General features: G+C 42.4%; 1 protein-coding gene across 1 annotated transcript in view; it reads right to left on the reverse strand.

Moving 5' to 3' along the window:
• NSF (N-ethylmaleimide sensitive factor, vesicle fusing ATPase) overlaps window positions 1–21,145 on the reverse strand; it is an 82,063-nt gene that overhangs the window by 48,376 nt on the left and 12,542 nt on the right. Inside the window, exons 3-8 of the mRNA XM_084301359.1 lie at window positions 15,819–15,918; window positions 12,937–12,976; window positions 8,798–8,964; window positions 7,535–7,642; window positions 6,825–6,900; window positions 1,262–1,417 (exon numbers count right to left, since the gene is read on the reverse strand). Coding sequence (XP_084157485.1) covers window positions 1,262–1,417; window positions 6,825–6,900; window positions 7,535–7,642; window positions 8,798–8,964; window positions 12,937–12,976; window positions 15,819–15,918 — 647 coding nt within the window. The remainder of the gene's footprint in view (window positions 1–1,261; window positions 1,418–6,824; window positions 6,901–7,534; window positions 7,643–8,797; window positions 8,965–12,936; window positions 12,977–15,818; window positions 15,919–21,145) is intronic.

A 21,145-nucleotide genomic window follows, 5' to 3' on the forward strand; every position in this document is an offset into this window, starting at 1 on the left:
TCTGCAGAGCAGATAAATACCAACAAATTCAAGCTGTTGCTGTCTTCAAGCTGTGGCAGAGACATCATGATTTGATCACAGCCACAAAAAAAAAAAAAAAAAAAAAAGCACAATCAGCCCACAGAAGTCCTTAACAGATCAATATGAAGTAAAAAAAAGCAGTAGAGAGAATCATGCACTAACTGGATTTAGCCTACAGGGTTTCTTCAATGTTTCTCCTTAAGTGTTTAAACCACTAAGAAAAGACCTAACACACCTCACAGAGAAGTTTACTTTAACATTAATTCCACAAACACTGGAAGCGGACACACTTGATACAGCCACACACAAACAGGACATATCTTCTGATCAAAATCTGTTTTGTAATCAAAATCATGATTGCTTCATTTGTGGGGAGAGAGAAGGTGGATCAAGAAATATAAACATACTTAGAAATTATGTAGCTCCGAATTCCACGTTTAAATATGATCCCACAAAGATTATTTTCAGAGAATGAAGACTAGCTATACCATCCCTAGCTACTTTATGGGACAAAATAAGATACTTGCAGCTGCATATTGCTTAATAAAATTACTTTTAAAATCAGTACCATTTATCTGCCTGCCAGCACATGTTTACAAAGTAATGGGACTGCCTTTTCTACCCTAGACCCAAAAAGGCTATATTTAAGAATCTGTGCTTTTATTTCACAAACTCCAAGACGTGCCATGGCCTGTGCATCCTCTGCAGAATTTCAAATCAGACCAATCCAAGATCACACAGGACACTCTGTTTATTGGGCTAATGCTGTGAGAAGGACATAAGTTCATAGTGCAATTGCCAGAACAATAGATACTATACATAAGGCAGGATCATTAAGGACAGAATTTCCTTTGATTTGTACAGAAAGCCCATTGCCAGTAAGTTAGAAATGGGAGCATTCAATCTCATTGCTATGAATAAATGAAGCATGCAGAAGAATAGGCAGTGTTTGGGTTCCAACAGAAAAGTATTCAGTTAAACCATATATTTCATTTGCTCAGACATTTCATGTACAGTGTTGAGCATTCAAGTTGCTTCTTTGTCCCCCTTTTTTAGCCAAGTAACAGGAGTACGAAAGACATTCAGGAGCAACAGTGGAAGAAAAGGCTTTGTTAGTCTTTTAGATCTCTAAGTAACTGCCACGTTATAGCATAAGGTTGTTAGTTGATTTCCAGTCTTTCCAAACCAGAAATGGGTCTGCATCCTCTACCCCAGACATATTTCTCTCTATCATACTTACCCATTTGCTCTACAATTTCAGGTGGAAACACTCGTGAAGCAAAAGCTCGTCGGAAAATATCTGAGAATTCTTTGTCAAGGCCACCAATTCCCATTTTCTCAAAATTCCAGTCTGGGTTGATGATCGACTGACGGTTCTCCTTGGTCTTTGATTTACCTGTAAAAAAAAGAAACCATTTCAAACATGTGGCATAGCAGAATTACATTAAATAAAAATACAAACACCAGAAAGGCTCCACCAGGTCAGACCTGTGTGCAGGTAAACCAATGTTCCCTTGCAGACATTAGTTTGGAGGACTCATTGTAACAAGCATGCTGAACCAGCTGCTCAGCTTGCTTGGTGCACGATTTCCCCAGCCTTTACCTGTTCCTGTTCAGGGACTTCAAGCCAGGAATTGTTCCTATTCATTTAATAATCCTCAATGGATTTCTCTGCCACAAATTTATCTAGGCCCCTTTAAACCTATGTAAACTCTGAACACCCTGCAGCATTTGGTTCTCTCTCTTTCAGGCCACTTCAGGTAGCATCAGACTTGTCCTGAGTTCTCCTCGGTTGTACCTTTTCCAGACACAACAGTCCTAACTCGCTCTTCAGTCCTTACACAGTTGCTGCTCCACACTTGAGCATCCGTGTTGCTCTCCTCCCTGCTCTCTTCTCTATTTCTGCTACATCCTTTGAGAGACAAGCAGACCCAAACTGTGCACACTGAGGATCATCTGCATTTTAAATATAGATGCAAAATTATGCTACGCTTTGTTCACATTTCTTGATTATTAGAGGTAATACTTCTTAACATCTATGCTTAATAATTCTTAACAAGAGCCAGGCAGCTTCCAAGCACAGACCCAGCATTTCCTTCAATCTTTCATACCTGGGATCTTGGCCTTAAGTAGCAATTATATTTGACTGAAGTTAGGAATGTTTTTCCTCCCACGCATCACTTTATGTTTATTTATATTGAATTTCCTCTGCCATTTTATTTCTTAGTCACTCAGCCCCACAGGAGCAAGCTTTGCCACCTCATTACTCAGCCTTTATTCCAGCTTATTTAATAATTATAATGAAAAGCAAAGGCTCCAGCAGAGATTCATGCTGAACTCCACTGGCACTGGCTATTTACCTCTAGCTTTTCATTGTTCATCCATTTCTGTTTAGTTTCTTTTCAAAAAAACTTCGATAAGGAATCGCTGAAAGAGTTTTGAAAAACAAGCAGACCATGTCAGCCCCTATTCCTGTAACAAATTCCAGTAGGATCATTAGGTAGGACTTCCCTTACAGGAAGATAGGCTGACCCTTCCAAGGGTATCACCTTTACATAGATACCAGTGAATTTGATTCTTTATTATAGTTTGGGTTGATTTTTTTTTCCTGTGCGGATTTCAGGTTTAAGATCTGTAGCTTTCCAGACCTTTTGCGGAATCTTTCTGAATTCTCCTCTGCTCTGCTCTCAAGAGACCCCACCAGGAGCAGAGTGCTTAGCTCTGGGACCCCCAGAAAGATGTGGAGGTGCTGGAGTGGGTGCAGAGAAGACCATGAGGATGCTCAGTGGCTGGAACAGCTCCATGGTGCAGCCAGGCTGAGGGCATTGGGGTTGTTCAGCCTGGAGAGGAGAAGACTCTGGGGAAAGCTTACAGGGGCCCTCCAGTGCCTGAAGAGGGTTTACAGGAAAGCTGTGGAAGAGGGACTTTTTGCTTTTTGTGTGGTGACAGGACAAGGGGGAATGGTTTTAAGCTAAAAGAGGGCAGATTTAGGCTAGCTATTAGGAAGAAATTCTTTACTATGAGGGCGGTGAGGCCCTGGCCCAGGCTGCCCGGAGGAGCTGTGGGTGCTCCATCCCTGGCAGTACCCAAGGCCAGGCTGAATGGGGCTGGGGACAGCCTGTGCTGGCAAGAGGGGTCCCTGCCCAGGGCAGGGATTGGAATTAGGTGGTCTTTAAGGTCCCTTCCAAACCAAACCTTTCTAGGATTCTATGACTGACAGCACTTGCCATCTTCCAGTCCTTGGACACCAGAGCAATTTTAAGCAAGGTTCCACAAAACTATTACAAGTTCAGCTATTTCACCTTTGAGTTCCTGTACAACTCAGGAGAATAAAAGCCAGTCCTGGCAAATTACCACTGCTCATTTTCCCCATTTGTTTGATTACCTCTGCTAGAGATGGTTCAAATTGAGCCAGATTCCCTAAGCACAGGTTTAGCAATCTCTGTGCAATATTCTAACAGCCTTCCTTTCCCTTTTGCTGACAAAATCCACCTAAGTTTTAGTCTTAGAGAGCTCCCTGCTCCCTTTTCAGAGAAGCTTAAAAGTAATTTAGGATGTAGACAATAAGCACAAATACTACAATAAGAGTACAGCTGAGATGCTACCAGACAGATCCACGTAGATTTGCCTTAAATTTATGTGAGGGGAATTTATAAACAAGCACTGATGCTCACATGAGTGAGATAAACATGTCTGAATGGCTTTTAGCTACATCACTTTGCTTAGCTACCAGAGAAGCAAACAGCAATATTAAAATCCCAGGGAAGAATCAAAGATTCTCAAAATATTCCTTAATTCTTGCTGAAATTGAACGTCATATTTTCTGGGAGATGCACAGTGCTTTACAGGATTGACTCTGGGAACAAAGCATCCCCTAATTTTACGCATCTAAAAGTGCAGTAAGCACACTAAGCAGAAGTTCCCTGTTAGCTGAACTAGACCAATAATAACCTTGGTCTAAATACACCTAGAAGAAACACTTCAATACTTAGCTCAACAAAATAAACGAGAGTATGCCTCTAATACAGTAGGGACAACATTTTACCAGCTCTAACATCCAGCACTAACACACAGAACCATGCAGGACAGCAGTGATCATTTGATTCACTGATTGCTATATATTTACCATCTCACTGCTCCACTGCAGTCTTCAGACTAGACCCCTCAGCCAGGCACGTTACTTTTCCTCCAGAACTTGGCCTACACTCCCCCCTTCTGGCTGCATCTGATCACAATAAAATTCTTGTAGGTTGAACTAAAACATCATCATTTGTTGGGTTTATAACACAATTTCATGCTACAAACAGGAAACTGAATTAGCATTATTTTTTTTTAACAATCACAATTCTTATCTGCTGAAGAAAATAAAGGCCATTAATGAAAGCAGTCCTCAATGACACTTATTTTTATTTTTATCTCCTCTCCCAGAATTTAATTATTCACAACTTTACAATTCTCCAGAGACTAACAAAGCACATTAAGTAGCTCTGCCTCAGATCAATGAGGAGATTACATAAAGTAGCAATCAGAAGGAAGTAAATTGAGGCATAAGCAACTCTTTTGTCTTGTCTGCAGGCAACGGAATAAAATCACAGTGAAGGTTTCCTATTTCCAATCAATTAACACTCCCACAGGACCACTCTTCACACCTATCCAGGCTAGGAAGAAGATCGCAGGTCATTTTATGGCTTTGAATATTGACCAAATAAAATACCACTGCTTGCTCTGATGTAATAAATTGGATTATGTTAATATTCACCTCCAGCTGTCCAATCAAAACATGGTCAAAACTAAATGGGCTGTAACCATGTAATTGCAGGCATGAAATAGCTGTTCATGCAAACTTCATTCAGTGCTCTTAGAACTTGTATCCTTGTTAATATGCTTAATTAGTCATTTACAACCCCATCCCACAGGTCTCTAGTGCTTGTTTTATTTTCTCCAGTATAGATAACTGGCTGTGCTTTCAGATAAAAATGTCCACGTAAGATGTGAGGTTACAGAACAGCTTCATGTCTTCCCCCTTCTGCAACAACTGTAGCTTATTAAGCAGACAACTACAGAGCACAAAGTCACAGCCTCACACTTGAGGAAAGATAATACTTCAGTGCAGGGTCAAAACTGCCTTTGCCACAGCTCCCGCAATGCTGAATGAGTTAAATTCTCTTGTCCTAAGTGTCCAAATACTCAAAGGTACTGAGTACTCACAGTCAAGCAGAGCTGTTCTTTGAACACAAACCTACTACAAAAACCCTAATTATTGGACAAGTCACTGAGCTGCCTGGGTTCACCGAGTCCTCACTCACAGCACCCTTCATCTGCTGCAAGGGCCCTGCCACATATCCGTGGAAGAGCAGCAGCAAAAACAAAAGATTCCTTAGTTCATGGGCTCTAGTAAAAGGAAATTTAGAGGAAAAGAAAATAAGAAAAAATATACATATTCCTGTACTGAGCAGGCATTCTTATCATACTCAGCAAGGAATACCTAGAGCCATCTTACCACCAAGAGAAGCATTTGTAACTACAGGCTTACTAAGTATTGTCGACTTCATAACACAGATAGGAAAAGGAACAGCCAGACTAACAGTGTCTACCTGTTCTGCAGGGCAGCTACCATGACCCCAGGGAGTGCACACAGCCACATGCAGGGAAGATGCCCTCACTGCCCACTCTGTGGTCCAGGTCCCCTAACATTCAAGCTGGTGGGTCTGTGGGAAAGCACCAGACTCCTCTCTAGCTCTACGCGAGTTTCTTTCTAAATGAATGTAAGAAGGATGCACCAATTATTCCCTATTTGTTGGCCAGTAAAATCTGAAATTGTACACAAAGATTTGTTTTCCTGAGACCTTAGAACGTGCTTCTTAAAACAAGAAGTTCATAGTTTTAATTAATCTATGTTTTGTTAACGTGCAAGCGGTTAATATAAATCTCACATAATAAAAATGCTGTGCTTTATTTTGCAGCTGTCATCAATTTCTGAAGAGCAGGATTTTCAGAAGTCAAGAAAAATGAAGTGCTCTTCCGAAGCTACCTTCTAGCATCTTTTTAAGGTTCTCCTTGGAGAAGGGATCTCATTAGTGATGGGACTGTCAGAAGCTCTGCACTCATTCTGAAATGTTTGCTTCTCGTTCAAAAAAAAAGTTTTCACTTTCCCTTTTCTCTACTGTTTAAAGTTAAACAGGTGTTGGCTTGTTAGTGTTCCTAAAAATATAATTCTCTGATGTTTAAAACCGTTAAAACATTTCAACTAGCTGCTGTATTTCACTGGAAGTCCTGGTCCATGATGCCTCTCTAATCCACCCTTATGAGTCCAGAGCAATCAGGCTTACCTCCTCGCTTCTGATGTAATTTGTTATCATCTGTCTCTCAACAATGGACACCTTTCTCCTTGCATCACCGTGTATTTCAGATACGCCATGGCAATAAGCATGGCAAGAGGCCTGCAGAACTGCCCTAGCCCCTCAGCCAGCTGTGGAGCTACATAGTGGGCTGACAGTGGCTTCCATACAGTCCCTGCTAGAAGAAGCGGTCTGTAGGAAGGACAGCGCCTTCTCAGCGCAGTGGGTTCCCATAGGCACCTGGCCATGTACTAACTGCATTCTAAAGGATCTGTGAAAGGCTCCTAGGGGATCAAGTACAATCATCTGCTACAAGACATTTTAAGATGCAGTTTTCAATATATTAGGTCAACTCATATAATAGGAAGAAACAAACTTTTGGTATACAAGTCCTTGAGGCCTGAAAAGCAGCAAACTTCAAGCAGTACAAGCAGTACTTGTCTCTTTGGATAAAGATGCACTTACCGATCAAATTGAGAGAGGAGTTCTCAGCTTTTTCAAAGGCCACTTGACTATTTCCAAGAACCAAACCAATCTCAATCTGAAAAAAGGGAAAAAAAACAAATAGTTAAATTTAAGCTATTAGACTCAACTTCAGATTCTTCTTCAGTATCTCCATGCAGATCTCAGCAGGAGAGAAACAGCTGAAAGAGATCTAGTACAAGAGTTTTTGGAAGGAACATGAAATACCAACACATCCTCTAAAAGCAATTTTATTAAATATTATTTAACTCTGAATGCAGTAGTTCATTGGGTATAAGTTGGCTTTTTTAAGTTATTTATTTAGTTCATAACCAACTGTTTTATTTCAGCAAGGTCTAGCAAGAGAAAAAAATATGTGCAGTGTACAAAAGAAAAATCAAAACTCAACAAAAAGAGTTGTTCTTCTCAAGAGAGAAGGTTTCCATAAATTAGCATATAATGTCCAAAAGATACTCGTATCTCACCCAGCTCTGCACTTTAGTGGGTGCAACTCTAAGCTCCCAACTACACAAGCACACGAGACTGCATGAAACTGAAGACAATTATCTTCTCCAAGGAAAAAGCAGCAGCCAGATGGAACCAAAATAACTTCTCCACATGTGAGTAACCTCAGTTCCTCATTGTAGCAACACCTGCTCCATACTTGAGCCTCTGCAAACCCTAGGGAATGAACATGAATCCTGCGTCCCTACCTTTTGTTTTTTACTTGCTCCAGACTCTCCTTTGAGGATGCTGGGATCCATACCTTCCATGTCCTTTACCACCAGGCCAAAAAGTTTGTCATTAAAATTGAACACAAGCTGTGGAAAGAAGAAACAGAAGTTGATTTTAAGTAATTAAAATGCTAATAAGATTTTGACAAAGCTGCTAAGATATGAAGAGAAAAAAGCTTGAGGACAAAGCTTACCACCCCACAAATTCTACTTCTTTTTATTCTGTAAAGGTTGGGCATACTGAACATGTCCTTTTCATGTCCCATACTTACGGATTACAGAACAAAAAAAGCACACCATGAAGTCAAGTGGATAAATACAAAGAATTGCCTTCTTCCAAGAAAAAACTTCTTTTCCTTTCTTTGCTGCAAGAACAAATAAGCTCAAATCTTTTTGATGTTTCATTTTTCAGTTTGACAAGAATACCTCAAAAACAGTGCTAGAGTGGAACTGGACAGAATTAACTTTAAGGCAAGTAACAGAATGAACATTACGAGAAGTGGGGTCCCATCACATAGAAAAGAGCATGCTGTCTCCTTTCCTCCAAGGTTACATTTCCAACTGATTTAAGATTCAGGCCCTGCATGTTGCAAACTACCACCACAGGAAGCCCTCAATCTGTCCTAAGAATGTGACAAACCAGAGGCTATCGCAGAAGTTCTTAGGGGCAGAAACCCATCTATTACAGAGCTGAGAGGCTCTATTATAGGAACATCAGTTTTCAGAAATCCCTAAGTCAAATGTTTCACGCCTATCTTACCACTGGAAGCTGTAGAGCAGTAATGAATGTTACAATAAAATACACTGCACACCAAAGATGCTATGGAGAATTAATTAAAGATGGCATTCATTTCTGATTTTGTATATAAGGAAGACAAAAGTTACTTCTCGAAAGATTCCAGGAGCTGCCATGCTTATAGCCAAACAGGCTAAGGTGCAGAGAGAACCCAGGTTTCTCAAGCCTCCCGATTTTCCTCACAAAGATACATTTATTTAGGTAAGAAAAAGGCAGATTTTAAACCACTCTGCTTCTGCTTTCAGTGAAAATCATGATGGTTCAATGTTTAAGAAGATACCAATTACACAGTAAACAATTTCTGCTTCTTAGCTGACCTCTGCAGCTGAAGTCTAATTACTTAGATACTCTTCAGTATTTTATACCATTGCTTATACAAGCACTTAATGTTACTTAAGATCTTTTTAGCCTTTAAAAGAAAGAACAGAACCAAAAGAAAATCACACCTGCTGGCCTATTGAGAAGGCTTGGCTGTTGAACTGCTGGATGAATTCTGCAGCCATCTTGTCTGTGTCATAGGGGTTGGAGTCAATGTTCTTCTTCTGCAGAAAATCTATCTCAACCGTCATCGTGCCAATACACTGCTTCGCCTTGTCGAAAGTATATAAGGAAACTGTAAAAATAAAAATATATAAAAATATTAAAAAAACACATTTCATAAAGCAAGGTCTCCCCAGGTCTCCCCACAATCTATTAAATATGCTATATGTTTAGCAGTGTATATTCTTCCATTCTGAATGATTATTTCATAAAAGTGAATATCCCATTTCAGATAGAAAATCTCATTTCTCTTGCATCCGTCTTCTACTACAGGAGCAAAACCACAGCAAATTTGTCTTTACTGAGAATCCCTGCGTTTCTTTAAAGTCTCTAATAATGTCCTTTGAAACAGCTCAAGCACAAGCCTTGGGGATAAGGACAGTGAAAGCAAGTTCACACACACCGTAGAACCACAATAGCTTCCCCTCAGCATGTAAGACTTTGGAAGATATCTTCAGAAAGCCCTAAGGAAGCGTGTCTTACCTGAAAAAGCAACAACCAGAGGTCATAATTGTTTTCCAGTAGCAAGAGATTGACTATCTTGTCTGCAGACTAGGTGGCAGAAAGTTCAATTGTATTACTGCACTTGAACCTGCAGATAAATTAGCAGGCTTCTACAGCCCAGAATGAGGCACCACCCAGCCTTCCTCTCTGACACAGGGAACAACTCCTGCCCGAGGCACACTTGGGCCCATCCTAGCTTTCACCAGGACACCTCTGGCAATCCAGAACCAACTGAACAGCCCTTGGATGTAGGCAGAAAGCAAAGTGACAAAGTTACTTTGCTGCCATTGCCAACTGCCTCCAGTCCCCGCAGCTCTCAAGTTACATCAGGTCAAAACCAGGAGGACACTTGGGACCATTGCTGCTGGAGGAAGAAGGATAAAAGTAAAGAACACAGCTCACGTCAGGGCTACTGCCTCAACAGAGGCAATTAGAAAGGCAGCATCTCACAAAGCAGGCACTCCTAATAACTCACAAAGGACGGAAGCAGTTTCTCCAGAACACTGAAGTACATTACAGGCTTGCTTTGAATCTGGAGAATAAAGTCCTGCCTGCTACAGAAGTCACAGCTAAAGTAAAGCAGTAGGAGGCGAATAAGGGACATGCACCTCTCGCAGGGCTTGCTGTACCCCATCACGCCTCTCAGCAACAGAATGGTTCCAGTCAAATCCTGCAGACTTCTGGGAAGATGGCAGGTTAATACCCGCACCCACCATGCTATGAGACAGGACACACTCATATAGGGAAGGAAAAGAACCTGCCTCTTGCTTAAGATGAAACCAGAAGACACATCGGTCATCACAGCATGCACGTTTAACAGCCTTCCTGGCACACAAGGCCATCTGGAAATGAGCTACCAAAGGAGCTACCTTCTGGGAAACTGGGTGAAGAAGAAACACTAAAACTCCTTCCTGAACTGAGGTATCTTTAATAGCTTGGTAAGGGATATGGCAGCAGGGCAATCACATAAGCTGCTGCTAAAGAGGGAGAGCCGTGGGTCCTGTGAGGGAGCGCGGGGGGCTTTCCCTTCAGGTCACTGCAGGGCGCTGACTTCCCTTCACCCACCTCACCTCACCCCACAGCTTTGTCAGAAAAAAAAAAGTTTCAGGACAGAACACCCCAGAACCGAGGTGTCAGCAGGCCAGGGGCAGTCCTCACAGCAAGGACTGAGCGCTGGGGAGGCCTGGGACAGAGGAGAACCCCGCTGCGGCCCTGTCAGCACCTCCAGCACAGGAGCTGGCAAAGCCGAGCTGTACTAAAGACAAATGCCAGCCCCTACCTGAGGGGCTCAGCACTGAGTCCTCTTTCCCCAAAGACACTGTTTTGAGATCTGCTCACCTGGGAAGCCCGGGGGGCTCAGCAGCACCATCCCACTAAACACAGGACTGCACCTTAAAGTACAGCTCTCACCTCATCGGGGGAACAAGACAGAAAGGGAGCCCTGGGGAGTCACTCGTTTTCTGAATGTCTCCCTATCTGCAGAACAGCTTTATGGATCCTCTACACTCAGCTACTCAGCAGGCAGTCACGTGACATTCAGTCACCCTGCTTGAAATTACTTCAGTTTTTTTAAAAAACAGAACACATTCCCACAAGGTTTGTAAGTTTCTAGCAGGGTCTTGTACAAGTCCAATCACAAATCTGTTCTAACAACTGATCGTGCTAAATATTAGTGTTCATTTTCCCAAATAATTTTCATATCGAAAAGCATTTATCTGTAAGCCAGCTGGCACACATTACTGATCAACAAACAAATAAGGGTGAGAAAGAAGTTAATCCTGAGTCTGCCCCCAACCTCAAGAAAATCAAAGAGGGGTGATTCTTCAGTGTAAAAAAAAAATACTAACTTAGCTACCAAAAGAAAAAAACCACCACACAACTTCAAAGCAAGACCTATGAGGCATGTTGTACACAGAGGCAAACAGACCCACTCCAGCTTGTCACTCCAGAAAGGGATTGACAGAGTTCATACTGCTCACCCAAGTAATGATCCATCCCTATGACCTCGCTGAGACCAAAGAAGCTGGGAAACTGACTGGAGTGAGGCTGGGTGAGCCTCCCAAACTGCTTCACATCCACAGCTTTACCAGAGGTAACTGTGTGCAAGTGAAGGACAGAGCATGCAAGCTGAGAGATACAAATCAGCCTCTTTGAACATTAGCAAAGAGGCATCAGGCTCCATTAAAACCTGAGCAGCGGAATACAAATCTTCAGTTTGCATGAACTCAAGATGCAGCCCTTTCCCTTCATCACAACGCAGAATCCTTCACTTCTTGTCAAAACTGGCATCATGGCATCCTTGAGCAGAAAGGCATTTACTGCTTAACATGTTCAAAAGGGGAGTGACAGCAAGAAGCTATAGATTTCAGCCTTCCTGTGGATGGTCTGTCCATAAGCTGAGCATCAAACACAGACACACAGACAATACCAATCAGGCACCAAGCAAACACAAAACAATGAAAAGACTCAGGGCTCTCAAAAGCACTGTTCTGCAGCATTGGCCTGTGGGTGGCATACCTTAAGCGTAACTTGCATGAGGAGACATCCTCTTTTTATTTTATTTTTAAAAAAGCAGCTGCACTCTGCAGCTGAATTTGCATATGTATTCTCACAGAGTCATTTATATTTCTGGTACAGTGAAGTACCTTTGACCTGAAAGGCATTTGTTTAATAAAGTGCCTAAGCATACAGGAACTATGCACACTGGTCTCAATTTTGCAGCCTCGTGATCAAGAAACACTGAAGAGAACACAGAAGTGTAAATGCCACCCTCATCACTGACTGGCAGAAAACACTCATGCCTCCCACATTCCTGCAAGAGCTCAGGTAAAACAGGAAGGCAAGAAACTCTGTAAATGAGTATGTACAAACACCAACATTCAAATGACTCTCTGCATGAGAAATACACTGCTCTTACTAGAGTCGCCTGACAGGCACACCGTGGTGTTTTCCTGCACAGGGTCATGGTTTCCTGCACTCCAGCAAGCTTGACATTGACATTAAGAAAACCAGCATTATCTTTTGAGATTATATTCATATGTTGATGATCTGGAGGCTCTCCCTTAAGCAATATTCCTGTCAGTATCAGTGAAAACATCAGTGCTATTCACAAATCTCATCATGCCAGCAAATCCAGAGCAGACTGCTGGCCTTTGACAGCTCTTAAAACTTCCCCATTCTCAAAAGTTTAGGTGCAAAGAATATCCTCAACTATAACATCAGCTTTCTGCTAGCTGGTAAGTGTTCTCCAAAGCCACAAGGGCAGACTACCCAGCATACATGTTCAATGTTCACATCTGTGGGGACACTGACGTTCCATACAGAGGTAAACTGGCAGATGTCTGAAGGTAAGTCAAAATACTTGTCTAGGTTTTGCAAATTTTAAGAGACAGGAAGCCTGCAGACACAGGGGCAATTCCCTCTGACCAACGAGGGCCACATGTTACTTGAAGAAGGGTCAAAGGTCTGGGATTTTCTACCTCAGTTTCACTTCAGTATGGAAGCACAGAATCCATTATGATCATGCTGCGGTCTGACTTACCGTCTATCTCTTGTCCAATGGAAAGTCCAGCCCATTTTCTCTGTAAGAACAAGACAAACTTCAGAAACCTTGTCTTTCAACAGAACACATCTACTCAAAGCCAGCATCCTTACTTAACAAAACAGCTCCCACCTCCCCACCATGAGAACCCTAAGGAGAAAAAAGGACAGAACCAGACCTTATAAAGACCCTCAAATTAACAGGAAACAAGTCAAAATAAAGGAATCATTTCTATTAATAATCCTATTTTCTGATCTTGGGAGGTGATCGTGTCCCATTTCTTTCATATAATTAATCACACCACTGTCTTGGATGTTAAAGTTATCATATAGGATGTTTTAGAGTTTTCTGTGAGTTATTTTTGTTGTTGTTGAGGGCTTTTTTGGTTGGTTGGTGTTTGTTGTTTTTTTGTTTGTTTGTTTTATTTGTTTTTTTTGACATTCTTCTTCTTTCCTACTAAAACTCCATTGATGATCAATCATAGAAGAGGTAGCACAACAGGCAAGAAAGGCTACTTGTGAATTATTTTAAAAGCTTACACATAAAGAGTAGTTGCAGGAAATTGTTACAATGTGAAGTTATAACTTTAAAAAATTATTTTTTTTCAGAGAACTAGTAAGAATGGAGCTGTCCAAAATCATTAGCTTCCTTCAAACTCCTTTAAAAAGATTTGTGCAGCGCAGAACTACATGAGAATTGGGAAATGGTTCAGTAACTACGTGACATGAAAATTCATGACCTTTATAATGCCAGAAGTTATTGTTCAATAATTGCAAAAATGGTATTTTTGCAATGCTTCTTGTGATACAGGCTGGCTAGTGTGTATTTACAATCCACATTCCAAACGATGCAGTATTCACTCTCTCTTAAATATCTCAACCTTAGAGAGGCACGAATCACAAAAGTATGTAAGTATCATTACACAAGGCTCTGCTAACATTGCGTTTGAAATGTTGTTCTTCATGGTCATTTATGTTTGACTTTTTATCCTGGTAGGAACAAGTGTGGTAGAAGGCGTACAATGACCTTTTTTTTTAAAAAAAAAAAAAAAAAAAAAAAAAAAAACTCCCCCATGCTTCCTCTCCAATATGTTCACGGTTCAAAACTGGAGTTAGGCTTAAGGAAGTAATTTCCTTGGCTAACAGGGATCAACCTGTTAGAACCAAAGCCCAGAACAGGAAGTTTTATGTGCTGGTATTCCTGAGAAAGTAAAACCAAACTGTGCTTCCATACTTAATCACATTCTTTACAGCATTTAACTGCATGGCCAGTAAGAATCCCTCCCTTCCTCTTAACACTCCAGTTCTTCAGCAAAAGATACCCTAAACTCACCTCTACCTAAAATATCAAGCACCAGGGACCACCAGTACAAAAACGGTGGGCCAGCACACCAGTACTCCCATGATTCTTGGGCTTTGCTTGAACCCTCCAAGTTAAGGCTATCACCAGCTTTTGGAACAGGAAGGAAAGCCAAGTTTAGCTAGAATGATTGTTTTGGATATCTCTGTGGCAAGAGATACAGCTCAATCCCTGTGTTCATCTTTCTGCTAGGAAGTCTGTCATTACCGCACTGCCCTTCATCTTTTGCTCTTTCCAGTATACAAAATTTTCCATGGTTTACTATTTCAGCTTGAGAGTTTGGTTTATTACAATCTGAAGGTGGTCAAGAACTTCATGTACATAACAAATGCAGACCAGACTTCCTTGGAGTTCTCAGAGCCTCAGTGTCCATTACGTGACCCTCCACGAATACATGAGATGGGACTTGAGGTAAATTTGCATTTTGTGTAACATTGGCTGCAGTTATCCAAAGCTTTAACAAATCCTGGAAGTTAAACCCCAGCACTAAGAACACTCAAACAGAATATACATCTACCAGCAGCTGTAACGCCTACAGGTGTAGAGGTGCTTTTTAGGGGCAAGCAAAATACCTATACCTTAGCAGAACTTTCTCAGATCAACAATAACTACCAGAATCTAAGAAAAAAATCAATTCTAGACTACAAATACTTTTATTTCAACTCTGTGATACAAATAACTTCTACTGATAGCTGGTTTTCAGTTTTGGCATCATAAATCTTAACTGGACATATGGTAACTTAACATTCTCTGCACCCACTCATCCGGACAAATTTGAATTTGAACAACACGTCAAAAAGCAAAAAGTGGTTTTGGGGCCTATGCCAAGTCATCTGTTGAGGAACAAAGTCTGTCTGCAGCACAGACACTCAGCAGAGACCCAGCTTCTAGACTACTTACCAGCAGACAAATACAAAAGCATTAAGCTAGTGACCGTGTTTGTTGCTGTTCTATGTTTATGCAACTCACTGTGTAAGTCAGTTGATGGCTACAAGATTAATTTTTCTACTTAGAAGTTAATTGTATCAATTATTTATCTAAGCATCATTTAGCATGCAGTAACTTAATTAAGAAAGAGGTGAATAGTTAAATCTATTTTATGCATTTAATTGCACATCTCCTCTAGAAATCCTAACACTCAACATAGTCAAGAAAACTTCCTGCAGGTCTTTGAAAGAAAAACACAGCAAAGAAAACCCTCTAAAACAAAAGAAAACCAGAGAACAATTCAAAACCAATAGAAGACATTGCTTATGCTTTTCTTTTTGAAAGTTTCAGGTGGGTTTTAAAAAGATTAAATTATACCTTTACCAGTATTTTCCAGAATATGCTAAACATACAAATGAATATAAACAAGCTCGCTTCAGCTATAGTAAATGCCTCTTTGAACTTTTGCTTTCAGAAATCAAATTTGCAGTACACATTTATGGAGGCATCTCCCTCCAATTAGTCTAGCTCTCTTCAATCCAAAATGCAAAAGACGCTTATTCTCCAGGAAAACAGTAAGTCAAACCAGGCAGTACCTGGGGCAAGCTGAACGCGATGCTGCCAGGAACAACAGAGGGATGGGTTCTCAGCGTGAAAACGTATTTGTGGTTGGGAGAAGTCTTCACAACAACATGTCTAGAAGAGAGAACAATATTTTACTCCAATATATATCCCCGTGCATTCTCCCAGTGCTAGAAGCATTCAAAAGAGATGAGCCAGCTTATACCTGGTCCTGTAACAGGAAAAAAAATAAAGGCTAATAATTACTATTTAAATTCCCCCACCAGTAGCCTTTTACTTCAGGAATTGCTCTGTACAAACATGATAGAACCAAACTATAACCACAAAGACAAAGGCTGCTACATTTAAAATCAACACCAGGTTCACATCTAAAGCATATAACACCAAAACAATAAGATTTTACCCCAATACAAGTTAATACATGTATATATATCCCAGCTGAAATTTTCATATGAAATAGATGCAAAGCCTATAAAAGGATCTTAGTACATCGGTTAGAAGTTTGATCGCTGAAAAAAAATAGAAGCAAGTCCTGTACTAAAGTAAAATCCAATAGGCACTGAGGCTGTCCCTCCCATTTGCTAGGGCCTACAGATCCTTGCACAGGACCTGAAGACCAGAAACACTACTGGTAAAACAGAGCAATACAAACAAACCACCAGAAGCAGACACAGAGGCAACAACTGCACATGCCTGTCTGTCACTCTCAAAGGCTAAGCCATCAGGAAGGGAAATACCCAAAACCCATGCCTGATAGCTCTTACCATATGATAGGCAGACTTCCTTTTGGCACACGAAAGTAAAAGGAAAGGAAGGTGGGATTTGTGCGCGCTGGCAGCAGGGGCGATGGCCGAATCAGGTTTGTTCCTTGCAGCCACCTGCAGTTCGACGACCCGCAGGAGGCACAAGGCCACTGACTGCTGTGACCTGTGGTGTCCCCTCTTCCTGAGCCTCTTACCCATGGTTAGAGGCAGAGGGCTAGACAGATCACACTAACAGCCAAAGCCTGTGCTCCCAGCCATCCTCCAGTGAACATGCTACACACACACACGCTCCACACATCTTTGTTTGCACACACAGTGACTCCAGCACCGTCCAAAAGCAGATCTGCACATACATACGTTGGCTACACTGCACATGCACGACAGCTTCAGCCACGTGGAGAAAGTACGCAGTCCTCTGACACTAGAGCAAACAAGTGGCCTGCAGACCAGGATGACCAGCCATCACTAGCTTTAGTGTGCACACCGGGCAGCTCGCGAAACCTTGCAGGAATTTCTGCACTGGTGGCACAACAGGGTAAGAAAGCATTAGAAATGCAGCAGTAGGTTTGTGCCTGCTCCACCAGGCAGACAAGTGATTTGGTTCTTTACTGGTTCTGGCCCTAAGTCACCCACTGGTACCCCATCCCCAGCAGTAGAGATGTGCGCCCTTCCCCATTTCCTCCTGCCCCAAGCTTAAACCCAGAAACCTGTTAGGTAGTTTGGTTCTTTACAATCTCAGCAAGGGAGAAAAAGGCATTTAAGGTGGCTTCGTGGTGATCAGAGGACTGGAAGGAAGTAGATGTTACTCCTATCCTGAAGAATGGCAAGGAGGAGGATCCAAGGAACTAGAAGGCTGGTCAGCCTCACCTTACACCTGGGAAGATGATGGAGCAACTAATCCTGGAAACCAAACGTACTGAAAGGCAAGAAAGCAACTGGGCGTAGTCACCATGAATTTACAAAGGAGAAATCTGTCCTCACCAGCTTCAGACCAGGCACCGGCCGTGTACCCCAGGTGCCCATACCAGGGCCAACACCATCTCAAAGCTACCTTAAACCTGGGTGACAGGACAGAGCATCCCCCTAGCGGGTCTGTGGATGGCACAAAACCAGGAGGACAGCCTGACCCATCTGGTGGCTGTGCTCCCACTCAGCTGGGCTTCGTCTGGAGACGTGGGCTGACACAAACACCACGGAGTCCAACCAAAGGAAACGCAAAGTCCCGCAGCAGCACGGAGTGGGGCCAACTGGCCAGGAAGCGGCTTTGCAGGCAAGGGGCTGGGATCCTGGCACACAGGCTGAGCATGAGCCAGCACCGTGCCCTTGCAGCACCGATGACCGCCAGCAGGTTGGGCTGCTGTAGGAAGAGTGCTGCCAGCAGGCCAAGGGCAACCATCCTTCCAGACCGTATGTTGCTCCAAGGGCAGTTTTGTTTTAAATTTGTAATAGGAAATAGATATTGTGTTCAGCCCTGGGGCCTCCAGCACAAGGAGGACATGGACCTACCAGAACGACTCCAGAGGACGGCCATGAAGATGAGCAAAGGGCTGAGCACTTGTGCTGCAGAGACAGGGTGATGGTGTTGGGGGTGTGCAGCCTGCAGAAGGGAAGGCTCCAGGGAGAGCTTATGGCAGCCTTCTGCACCTAAAGGGGGCTGGGGAGGGACCCTTTTTCAGGGAGTGTGGTGATAGAACAAGGGGGAATGGCTTTAAACTGAAAGAGAGGAGATTCAGATTAGATATAAGGAAGAACTTATTTCGTATGAGGGCGGTGAGGCCCTGGCCCTCACAAAAACCTCTCCCAGCACACTGGACAGCACAGCCTGACGGAGGTCAAGCAGACGTCCAGAAAGGGGAAAAAAAAAACACGGGAGAAAAGAAAAAATCTATCAGCTTTCTGGAGAGAGAAAAACAAAACAAAACAAAAAACTATAGCCAAATAATAAGATTAGAAAAGGTCAAATCCTGACAGACTCTTCAAGAACAGCCACATCTCTTCTCAGCGACAGCAGAAGCAGAGAGTTTCCCACAGACTGCAAACAACTGAAGTATTAAGAACGTTCAAAATATGGCAACAGCAGGAAAATGAAAATGCACTTTCCAACATTGATGTTCACCAGGAAGAAGCTTGGAATGCTCACAGAGACTCGTGGGGGAAATCTACACCTCTTTAACAGCTTCTGCTTATAACCTAATAAAAGGAGTAATGAGTCACCTGGGCCTGCTATTTCCCAAGAGCTCTGATGGATGAAATTGCTGCTCTAATTCACAGGCAAAGCCTTGCTTGAAACCATCAGCACCAAAGCACAACTGTAATGCAGGTTCTTAAGGGCTCCCAGGGAATACCTCCACTCAGTAAGCCTGCTAGCCAGGCTGAGCAAGCCAACAGAAACTGTAACAGGTACCAACTAATGGACACGCAGGTTAATATTATGGTGGTGAAGAAAGAACAAGGCTCTTGTACGGGAGAGGATACCTTGCACATCTTTGTAAAGAACCCGATGAGCATCTTAAGAATTCAGTAAGTATCTGCCCATGTTGTTACAGGCATCCTTTTCGGGTGGATGATGGAAACCCATGCAAATTATCCAGCGAGGTTCTTCAACCCAGATAACTAAACAGGCATGAGATAATAGGAATGGTTTCCCCATATAAAAGACAGGAATAAAGGTAAGAATAGTCAGTTGCCAATGGGAAAAAAAAAAAGCCATTCACATAAAACACCCTGGCCTCCTCCCAGACTGCTGTCCCATTCACTGTCCGGTTGCTTTCAGCATCTGCTTCTCTCTCCAAAATACTTCTGGAGTCCTCAGGAGAGAAGTATGTCACAGTAACAGACAGTGCTACTTACCAAACCAGCAATGCAACTACAGCAATGCATCGCATCCCGTGAACTCCTGCGTCATAAAATCATGATTCATACTTCCCCAAAACACAGGGTGTGGAAAATGAAGCGTGAAAATATCTACAGTGGCATGCTGGGGATAAACCATCTCACTGATCTAAGGTCAGGGTCTCTAGACCATGAGCACCAAACCTAAGTGTGAAAACAAAGCCCTTCGTGTAGCTGTTAGCAAAAAATAAAATAATAATAAATAATCTCTGCAGCCAGTCATGGTTAGGGCAATACAAACCCAAACTGCTGACAGCACGCACAGTACTGCAGCAGATCTTAAGGATGGTCTTGCCCAGTATATCTGCAATGCAGCAGAATGACTACATCTTTCAGTAGTAGCTGAATGCTGAGATGTTTCTCTGTACTCTAGTCTTATACTTTTCCAAACAATTTATAGCATCTGTTCACAACCAAACATATGCTGCTTTCTTCATAAGCCCCAATTTCTAGAAATAGGCAGCTCTCCTGGGGAGAATCAGCTCAGTCAGAACTGCGACCAGCCTGCTTACCAAGCAAGTCTCAGGATACCACTGCCTGCACGCTTGGATAATGAGAGGGGGTTCTCAGACTGAAAGGAAAACAGCTGGCTGCTGCAGGCCTGGAAGCTGGGTCCTTCTAGGACATCCACACTTCAGGAAATTAAGATTTTTATAATGTATGAGGTACAATGCTCAGTTCAAGTATTTTTCCAAGTGCATTACTTTGAAAAAGAAAATCTACTTGAGGAAAAACATCATTTGAAGAGAGCAGCACACCGCTATCTTCGAGCAGATGCCTTTGCCTGCTTCCAACTAAAAGTTTTGCTGTTTTGGGAGTGAAGTGGTTTGTGTTCGTTTGACACTACAGGTGGGGTTGTGCAACCACAGTTCTGTTGAGCAGCAGGAGGCCAGGCCAGCTCCGTGCAATGCAGGAGCTCTCCAGGGTAGCAGCGCAGCCGACTGACAGCACAGAGGCAAGGCTGCAAACGCAGGGCCCCTGTGCTCCCTGCAGTTCACAGCCACTCATTTTCCGCCCTTAGCAGAATTTATCTGGGCCAGGTATTTTATGCTAAAGCCCAAAGCATATCATAATCATTTGTTAAACATTGTTTCCCATTTTAAAAATCCAAGCCCTTTAGCCTCCTACTATGTGTGATGCTCTCTCTTTCAGCTGATACTAATTACTTGTCTGCAATCTGCATTCGGAAGTCCTTTAGAGAGCCACCTCGCTGCTGCAGCAAAGCAAGGGAACTGAGTAATTCAAATTGGCTTCCTTCGATGCAAAGCCCTTCTGTACATTCCATGCTGAAAAATTAATGTGTTTTCTGCCTTTCTCAGAAAAGTAAAGCCCAGACTCAGCTTCTATCACTCACACAGACTCGTAATTAAAGTATCCAAATTGCTGTGCCCACACTCTGGTTGTCTTGCCCTGTTATTGTGTATGCAAACCCCTAGAATAAGAGATGGTTTCTGCTGACACTACTCAGTATCCCAGTATGATGAGGAAGCGGGAAGATGCCCCTAGTAACACAATTAAACAATAATCTATTTGAATATTACCCATTAGCTCAAATATTCTAACTATGTAACAGCAACAACAACAAAAAAAGTCTACAAAGGCCTGAATTCCTTCACTAAGAAGTGTTTATTAAGTGTTTACTTAAGCAGCTCCATTTCCCAAGCTGGAAACATTTCACAGAAAAT

The sequence above is a fragment of the Netta rufina genome, assembly GCF_964035555.1.
Source record: "Netta rufina genome assembly, chromosome: 24".
In the NCBI taxonomy this organism is placed as follows: Eukaryota; Metazoa; Chordata; class Aves; order Anseriformes; family Anatidae; genus Netta; species Netta rufina.